The 10,641-nt window shown below is 41.0% G+C and overlaps 1 protein-coding gene across 1 annotated transcript; it reads left to right on the top strand.

Annotated features, from left to right (window-relative positions):
- The first annotated feature begins 1,128 nt into the window (after positions 1 to 1,128).
- LOC121866725 (dentin sialophosphoprotein-like) lies at positions 1,129 to 8,389 on the top strand. The gene is made up of 6 exons (XM_042366424.1): positions 1,129 to 1,767; positions 2,383 to 2,401; positions 3,001 to 3,726; positions 4,001 to 5,097; positions 6,757 to 6,936; positions 7,569 to 8,389. Exons 1-6 carry the CDS (start codon positions 1,129 to 1,131, stop codon positions 8,067 to 8,069), a joined length of 3,162 nt encoding a protein of 1,053 aa, XP_042222358.1. The 3' UTR covers positions 8,070 to 8,389.
- Positions 8,390 to 10,641: the final 2,252 nt, after the last annotated feature.

Genomic DNA, 10,641 nt, shown 5'->3' with positions numbered 1-10,641 from the left:
TATTATGCTGTATTATACTGTATTATACTGTATTATGCTATATTATGCTGTATTATGCTATATTATGCTGTATTATACTGTATTATACTGTATTATGCTATATTATGCTGTATTATGCTATATTATGCTGTATTATACTGTATTATGCTATATTATGCTGTATTATACTGTATTATACTGTATTATACTGTATTATACTGTATTATACTGTATTATACTGCATTATACTGTATTATGCTGTATTATACTGTATTATACTGTATTATGCTATATTATGCTGTATTATGCTATATTATGCTGTATTATACTGCATTATACTGTATTATGCTATATTATGCTGTATTATGCTATATTATGCTGTATTATACTGTATTATGCTATATTATGCTGTATTATGCTGTATTATACTGCATTATACTGTATTATACTGTATTTTACTGTATTGTGCTGTATTATACTGTATTATACTGCATTATACTGTATTATACTGTATTATACTGTGTTATACTGTATTATGCTGTATTATACTGTATTATACTGCATTATGCTGTATTATACTGTATTTTACTGTATTTTGCTGTATTATACTGTATTATACTGTAACCTAACCAAATCTAACCTAACCAAACCAAACTTGACCTGACCTGACCTGACCTCTCTCTCCCACAGGTCACAATGGGTACAGCACACAGGAAGAGGTTAATACTACAGGTGGCTGTAATACTGACCTGCTGTAATGAATGTGTTTACCTGGCGACTGTAACGCAAGGCAAGCAAGGTGTGTTCTCTCTCTCTCTCTCTCTCTCTCTCACCTAATCATCCACACACTCACCTAATCATCCACACACTCACCTAATCATCCACACACTCACCTAATCATCCACACACTCACCTAATCATCCACACACTCACCTAATCATCCACACACACACACCTAGCCATCCACACACACTCACCTAATCATCCACACACTCACCTAATCATCCACACACACTCACCTAATCATCCACACACTCACCTAATCATCCACACACTCACCTAATCATCCAAACACACACCTAATCATCCACACACTCCCCTAATCACCCACACACTCACCTAATCATCCAATCATCCACAGAGTCAGCCATGTCGGATGAAGAGCTCCTGGAAGCCATCACTAAAGTATTGGGAACTATTGCTGCCTACCTGAGGCGTCTGATGGGCGTGGTCAACCCTCCGCCGCCCACGACCACGCCCACAACCACGACCACGCCCACAACCACGACCACGCCCACAACCACGACCACGCCCACGACCACGCCCACGACCACGAAGACAAGCTCAAATTACACCGAGAATTCCACAAGTTTTAATGATGATAAACCTGCTGACTCATCCACTGACTCATCCAATGATAAACCTGCTGACTCATCCACTGATAAACCTGCTGACTCATCCACCGAGTCATCCACTGACTCATCCAATGATAAACCTACTGACTCATCCACTGACCCATCCAATGATAAACCTGCTGACTCATCCACTGATAAACCTGCTGACTCATCCACTGACTCATCCACTGATAAACCTGCTGACTCATCCACCGAGTCATCCACTGACTCATCCAATGATAAACCTGCTGACTCATCCACTGATAAACCTGCTGCCTCATCCACCGATAAACCTGCTGACTCATCCACCGATAAACCTGCTGACCTGTCCACCGATGATAAACCTGCTGACCATCCACTGATAAACCCTGCTGACTCATCCATCGATAAACCTGCTGGACTCATCCACTGATAAACCTGCTGACTCATCCACTGATAAACCTGCTTGACTCATCCTACGTAAACTCGTTGATCTCCATCCACTGGATAAACCTGTTGACTTTCCACTGATAAACCTGCTGGACTCATTCACCGACTCGTCCATTGATAAACCCGTTGACTCCATCCACCGATAAACCTACACCCTCATCCACCAACTCATCTACTGACTCATCCACTGATAAACCTGCTTACTCATTAAATGATAAACCTTCTGACTCATCGACCGACACATCCACTGACTCATCCACTGATAAACCTGCTGAGTCATCCACTGACTCATCCATTGATAAGCCTGCTGACTCATCCAATGATAAACCTGCTGACTCATCCATTGATAAACCTGCTGACTCATCCATTGATAAACCTGCTGACTCATCCAATGATAAACCTTCTGACTCATCGACCGACTCGTCCATTGACTCATCCATTGATAAGCCTGCTCACTCATCCAATGATAAACCTGCTGACTCATCCATTGATAAACCTGCTGACTCATCCAATGATAAACCTTCTGACTCATCGACCGACTCGTCCATTGACTCATCCATTGATAAACCTGCTGACTCAGCCAATGATAAACTTGCTGAGTCATCCACAGACTCATCCATTGACTCATCCATTGATAAGCCTGCTGACTCATCCAATGATAAACCTGCTGACTCATCCATTGATGAACTTGCTGACTCATCCATTGATAAACCTGCTGACTCATCCAATGATAAACCTGCTGACTCATCCATTGATAAACTTTAGTTGACCATCCATTGATAAACCTGCTGACTCATCCAATGATAAACCTGTTGACTCATCCAATGATAAACCCGGTTGACTCATCCAATCGACTCGTCCATTGTTAATTCTGCTGACTCATCCATTGATAAACCTGCTGACTCATCCAATGATAAACCTGCTGACTCTTCCACTGACTCGTCCATTGATAAACCTGTTGACTCATCCATTGATAAACCTGCTGACTCATCCATTGATAAACCTGCTGACTCATCCATTGATAAACCTGCTGACTCACCCATTGTTAAACTTGCTGACTCATCCATTGATAAACTTGCTGACTCATCCATTGATAAACTTGCTGACTCATCCATTGATAAACTTGCTGACTCATCCATTGACAAACCCGCTGACTCATCCATTGATAAACCCGCTGACTCATCCATTGATAAACCAGCTGACTCATCCAATGATAAACCAGCTGACTCATCCATTGATAAACCTGTTGACTCATCCACTGACTCATCCAATGATAAACCAGCTGACTCATCCATTGATAAACCTGTTGACTCATCCACCGACTCGTCCATTGATAAACCTGCTGACTCATCCAATGATAAACCTGCTGACTCATCCATTGATAAACCTGCTGACTTATCCATTGATAAACCTGCTGACTCATCCAATGATAAACTTGCTGACTCATTCAATGATAAACCTGTTGACTCATCCACTGACTCATCCAATGATAAACCTGCTGACTCATTCATTGATAAACCTGCTGACTCATCCAATGATAAACCTGCTGACTCATCCAATGATAATCAAGCTGACCCATCCACTGACTCATCCAATGATAATCAAGCTGACTCATCCACTGACTCGTCCAATGATAAACCTGCTGACTCATCCACCGACTCGTCCAATGATAAACCTGCTGACTCATCCATTGATAAACCTGCTGACTCATCCAATAGTAAACAAGCTGACTCATCCAGTGATAATCAAGCTGACCCATCCACTGACTCATCCAATGATAAACAAGCTGACTCATTCACTGAGTCGTCCAATGATAAACCTGCAGACTCATCCACCGACTCATCCACCGACTCATCCAATGATAAACCTGCTGACTCATCCACCGACTCGTCCAATGATAATCAAGCTGATCTCCATTCACTGAGTCGTCCAATGATAAACCTGCAGACTCATCCACCGACTCATCCACCGACTCATCCAATGATAAACCTAAGGACTCATATTCATTGATAAACTTGCTGACTCATCCAATGATAAACCTGCTGACTCATATCCAATGATAATCGTTGACCCATCCACTGACTCATCCAATGGTAATCGCTGACTCCATCCACTGACTCGTTCCAATGATAATCAAGGTTGACCCATCCACCGACCTTCCATCCAATGATAAACCTGCTGACTCATCCATTGATAAACCTGCTGGACTCATCCAATAGTAAACAAGCTGACTCATCCAATGATAAACCTGCTGGACTCATCCACCGACTCATCCAATGATAAACCTGCTGACTCATCCAATAGAAAAGTGCTGGACTCAAATGCTGTTAACAAAGGTTCGTCCACACAAGTTGATTCATCTGATTCACAAGTTGATTCACAAGTTGATTCAGAAGTTGATTCATCTGATTCAGAAGTTGATTCATCTGATTCAGAAGTTGATTCATCTGATTCAGAAGTTGATTCATCTGATTCTATAGTTGATTCATCTGATTCACAAGATGATTCACAAGTTGATTCACCTGATTCACCCGTTGAGTCTTATGATTCAGACGCCGAATTAATTGGAGATTCGGTCAATATTTCACCCCAAAAATTATCGAATCAAAGAATCCAATTTATACCGAGAGATTCGACTCGGTTCAGACCACAAGCGAAGTCCACAAGAGAATCACAAGAGGAGGAGACGATAACAAGAAGAGTGGAGAGTGAAGGAAGAATGAAAGAAGAAAATGAAAAAAGGATGAAAGAAGAAGAGGATAATGAAGAAAGAATTGGGGAAGGAATGAAGCAAATGACTAGAAATGGAAAAAAGTCAACAACAGGAAACAAACACGGGGGTAAGGAGTCGCCTAGAGGTGCACCATCACAACACGGGGATAATGATGTTTTGGACACTAACCGACGCATTCCAAGGTCACCCAAGCTACTAGACAATGACACTACTTCTACCCCAACAACTAATACTACCACTACCCCTACTACCACTACTACCACCACTACCCCTACTACCACTACTACCACTACTACCACTACTACTAACAGCTTATGTACGTCAAGAAATTCCCAAGTCGAGGAAGAAACTTGCAAACGCCTGACAGATGTATTGAAAAGCATACAAGAAGCGTCCCAAGAGGTGGTCGAGGGTCAGGTATCTCAAGTCCTCCTCGAGAAGTTGAACACGGGGTCTGAGGAGTTGGAGGAGGTGGTACTCAAGGTGGAGGATGACCAGCTTTTCCTCGAGGATAACATCAATAAAGACACCCTTGGGCAAAGTCTTCAAGGTTTAGAGAAGGTGAGATGATTTAACCCCTTGAATATGATGATTTAACACCTTGAGTATGATGATTTAACCCCTTGAGTATGCTGATTTACCCCCTTGAGTATGATGATTTAACCCCTTGAGTATGATGATTTAACCCCTTGAGTATGATGATTTAACCCCTTGAGTATGATGATTTAACCCCTTGAGTATGATGATTTAACCCCTTGAGTATGATGATTTAACCCGTTGAGTATGATGATTTAACCCGTTGAGTATGATGATTTAACCCCTTGAGTATGATGATTTAACCCCTTGAGTATGATGATTTAACCCCTTGAATATGATGATTTAACCCCTTGAGTATGATGATTTAACCCCTTGAGTATGGTGATTTAACCCCTTGAGTATGATGATTTAACCCCTTGAGTATGATGATTTAACCCCTTGAATATGATGATTTAACCCCTTGAGTATGATGATTTAACTCCTTGAGTATGATGATTTAACACCTTGAGTATGATGACGCTTAACCCAAGTTGAGTATGATGATTTAACCTGCTGAGTATGATGATTTAACCCCTTGAATATGATGATTTAAATCTCTTGAGTATGATGATTTAACCCTTGAGTATGGTGATTTAACCCTTGAGTATGATGATTTAACCCCTTGAGTATGATGATTTAACCCCTGAATATGATGATTTAACCCCTTGAGTATGATGATTTAACACCTTGAGTAGATGATTTAACCCTTGAGTATGATGATTTAACCCTTGAGTATGATTATTTAACCCTTGAGTATGATGATTTAACCCTTGAGTATGATGATTTAACCCTTGAGTATGATGATTTAACCCTTGAGTATGATGACTTAACCCTTGAGTATGATTATTTAACCCTTGAGTATGATGATTTAACCCTTGAGTATGATGATTTAACCCTTGAGTATGATGATTTAACCCTTGAGTATGATGACTTAACCCTTGAGTATGATTATTTAACCCTTGAGTATGATGATTTAACCCTTGAGTATGATGATTTAACCCTTGAGTATGATGATTTAACCCTTGAGTATGATGACTTAACCCTTGAGTATGATTATTTAACCCTTGAGTATGATGATTTAACCCTTGAGTATGATGATTTAACCCTTGAGTATGATGATTTAACCCTTGAGTATGATGACTTAACCCTTGAGTATGATGATTTAACCCTTGAGTATGATGACTTAACCCTTGAGTATGATGACTTAAACCTTGAGTATAATGATTTAACCCTTGAGTATGATGACTTAACCCTTGTGTATGATGACTTAACCCTTGAGTATGATGACTTAACCCTTGAGTATGATAATTTAACCCTTGAGTATGATGATTTAACCCCGAGTATGATGATTTAACCCCTTGAGTATGATGATTTAACCCCTTGAGTATGATGATTTAACCCCTTGAGTATGATGACTTAACCCCTTGAGTATGATGATTTAACCCCTTGAGTACGATGACTTAACCCCTTGAGTATGATGACTTAACCCCTTGAGTATGATGATTGATTATAAGACGTAAAGATATTTATAGTTGAGAGAGAGAGAGAGAGACAGAGAGAGAGAGAGAGAGAGAGAGAGAAAGAGAGAGAGAGAGAGAGAGAGAGAGAGAGAGATTACCTCTGTCGTTGCCTCTTCTCCACCAGATAGTGTTGGAGGCGCAAGAGGTCACAACAACTAACTTGACCTCCATACAGAGAGCTGACCTCATCTTAATTGTGGCACTGGCGGTGGTTGGTGGTGTTGTGGTGTTGGCACTCACCATAACCTTCTGTCTGGTCATACACAAGAAGAAAATCATCAACAGAAATATAAATAATAACAAGGTAGAGTTGTTTTGTGGCGTATGGTGTGTTGTGATTGGTTGGTTAGTACTATGACGTCAGTATGGTGTGTTGTGATTGGTTGGTTAATACTATGACGTCGGTATGGTGTGTTGTGATTGGTTGGTTAGTACTATGACGTCAGTATGATGTGTTGTGATTGGTTGGTTAGCACTATGACGTCGGTATGGTGTGTTGTGATTGGTTGGTTAATACTATGACGTCAGTATGGTGTGTTGTGATTGGTTGGTTAGTACTATGACATCGGTATTGTGTGTTGTGATTGGTTGGTTACTACAATGACATCAGTATAGTGTGTTGTGATTGATTGTTACTACAGAGACGTCAGGTTACTACTCTGACGTAAGTGTAACAATGTTTTGTGATTGGTTGTTACTACTATGACGTCAGTATAATGTGTTGTGATTGGTTGTTACTACTACGTCGTCAGTAAGATGATGAACTGTGAATGGTTGTTTCTACTATGACGTCAGGTTAGTAAAAGCAGCCAATCACAAGTCATCATTCAATTAGGAACCAGATTATCCCAGGGTTAGGTTAGGTTAGGTTAGGTTAGATGAACACAGGTGTCTAAGACAGGTGTACTAATTATCTACACGTTCTCTCACCTACAGGAAACGTTCGTAGAAGGAGTAACAATTCGTAATCAACCATCCCACGAACGACCATCCATCCCACGTGTTCGTTGTCCCTTCGACGTGTACGACCACCGTCCGTCACACGATACGACCAGCCTGCCAAGGGATATACGTCATTATAAAGTTCAACAAGAATCTCGTAATTTATCTGATTATGGTGGTCGTGATGGTCGTCGCGTGTGGTCGTTCTCCTTAGGTGGTGACGACCCTGAAGGTAGTATAGGTGGTGGTCGTGAGGGTCGTCGTGTATGGTCGTCACAAGGTGGAGACGACCATGAAGGTAGTACTGGTGGTCGTGGTGGTCGTCGTGTATGGTCGTCACTAGCTGCAGACGACCATGAAGGTAGTACTGGTGGTCGTGAGGGTACGTGGTCGTCGTCAATTGCTGGGGACGACGACCCGTACGACCTGGGGTACCGTGGAGGACAGAGGGTGAAGCTGGCAAAGGGAAGAGGCTTGAGAAGAACAGATCCTTGAATATCACTGGAAATAATCTCTAGGTTAAGAAATAATGTCTAGGGAAATAATGTCTACCTAGGGAAATAATCAATAACTTGGGAAATAATGTCTGCCTAGGGAAATAATGTCTGCCTAGGGAAATAATGTCTACCTAGGGAAATAATCAATAACTTGGGAAATAATGTCTGCCTAGGGAAATAATGTCTATCTAGGGAAATTATGTCTACCTTGGGAAATAATGTCTGCCTAGGGAAATAATGTCTACCTAGGGAAATTATGTCTACCTAGGGAAATTATGTCTACCTAGGGAATTTATGTCTACCTAGGGAAATAATCAATAACTTAATAATGTCTACCTAGGAAATAATGTCTACCTAGGGAAATAATGTCTACCTAGGGAAATAATGTCTACCTAGGGAAATTATGTCTACCTAGGGAAATAATGTCTACCTAGGGAAATAATGTCTACCTAGGGAAATAATGTCTACCTAGGGAAATAATGTCTACCTAGGGAAATTATGTCTACCTAGGGAAATAATGTCTACCTAGGGAAATAATCAATAACTTGGGAAATAATGTCTGCCTAGGGAAATAATGTCTATCTAGGGAAATAATGTCTACCTAGGGAAATAATCAATAACTTGGGAAATAATGTCTGCCTAGGGAAATAATGTCTATCTAGGGAAATAATGTCTACCTAGGGAAATAATGTCTACCTAGGGGAATAATCAATAACTTGGGAAATAATGTCTGCCTAGGGAAATAATGTCTATCTAGGGAAATAATGTCTACCTAGGGAAATAATCAATAACTTGGGAAATAATGTCTGCCTAGGGAAATAATATCTACCTAGGGAAATAATGTCTGCCTAGGGAAATAATGTCTACCTAGGGAAATAATCAATAACTTGGGAAATAATGTCTGCCTAGGGAAATAATGTCTACCTAGGGAAATAATGTCTATATAGGGAAATAATGTCTACCTAGGGAAATTATGTCTACCTAGGGAAATAATTTATACCTTGGGAAATAATACCTATCTAGCGAAATAATGTCTCGGGAAATAATGTCTATCTAGGGAAATAATGTCTAGGGAAATAATGTCAACCAAGGGAAACCTAACCTAACCTAACCTAACCACAAGAAAATGGCAAAAATGGAAAAAAATAAACCTGGTACTGTTATTTTCTGGAGTATTTTATACATAGGGTGTGCCAGAAATATATCTCTTCCTCCCTGCCTCTCTCCCTGACTCCCTGCCTGCTCCCTTCCTCCCTCCCTGTTCCCTCCCTGCCTGCTCCCTGTTCCCTCCCTGCCTACCTCCCTCCCTTCCTCCCTGCCTGACTCCCTACCTCCCTCCCTTCCTCCCTGCCTGACTCACCTACCTCCCTCCTCGACCTTACCCTCCTCCCTTCCTCCCTGCCTGACTCCCTTTACCTCCCTCCCTCCTCCTCCCTGCCTGACTCCCTCACCTCCCTCCCTTCCTCCCCTGCCTGACTCCCTACCTCCTCCTCTCCTGCCTCCTGCCTGACTCCCTACCTCCCTCCCTTCCTCCCTGCCTGACTCCCCACCTCCCTCCCCTGCCTCCCTGCCTGACTCCCTCACCTCACGTTCCTCCCCCGCCCATCTCCCTCCTTCCTCCCTCCTGCCTCCCCGTTCCTTCCCTACCTCCCTACCTTCCTCCTGCCTGACTCTTCCTCCCTCCCCGCCTCCCTTCCTGACTCCCTACCTCACCTCCCTCCCTGCTCTCCCTCCCTGCTCCCTCCCTGCCTCCCCGTTCCTTCCCTACCTCCCTACCTTCCTCCCTGCCTCCCTACACGAAAGATTCTTGGACTTAATATTATTCAGATACAAGAACAAACTACAAGAATAACGTCTCACCTGTATTAAATCACTAAACGCTAAAAATGTTTCACTCACTCCCTTGTATACGACACAAAAAGTCAATTATTTCTTGCTAAGTAAAAAATCTTTAACCCAATTTAATTATATGACAGATTATTACTAATTTTATGACAGATTATAATTATTCATATGACAGATTATTACTAATTTTATGACAGATTATAATTATTCATATGACAGATTATTACTAATTTTATGTCAGATTATAATTATTCATATGATAGATTATTACTAATTTTATGACAGATTATTCGGATTTATTACGTCAATCAGTGTACCGTATCTAATGCTATGGAGAGAGAGAGAGAGAGTACATTTTCTAAGTACAGTTTGTAATGTACTAATATATTTAACAGAGCCAAATTTTGTACATAGATAAATTAGTACACTCTGTAATGTTACCAAAAATGATGTACTTACAAAATAATGAACTTTGTATATATACTGTATAAGTAAAAACTGTAATTGTATCTATCAATATGTACACCAAACAAAACTACATACAAATATACATATACATACAAATCCGTATCGTAAATGCCTCCCCTGATAGGTTACACACACATATACGACAGCCTTACGTAAATGACCTGATAATCTGCTGACTAACACACTTACACATCACACACATGCGTAATAACCCAAGATAACATGATCCAAGAACCACCTAAGTTATCTACAGTGTA

Source organism: Homarus americanus, unplaced genomic scaffold (genome assembly GCF_018991925.1).
Source record: "Homarus americanus isolate GMGI-L3 unplaced genomic scaffold, GMGI_Hamer_2.0 scaffold46735, whole genome shotgun sequence".
Lineage (NCBI taxonomy): Eukaryota > Metazoa > Arthropoda > Malacostraca > Decapoda > Nephropidae > Homarus > Homarus americanus.
This window is presented reverse-complemented; position numbering and strand designations above follow the sequence as displayed.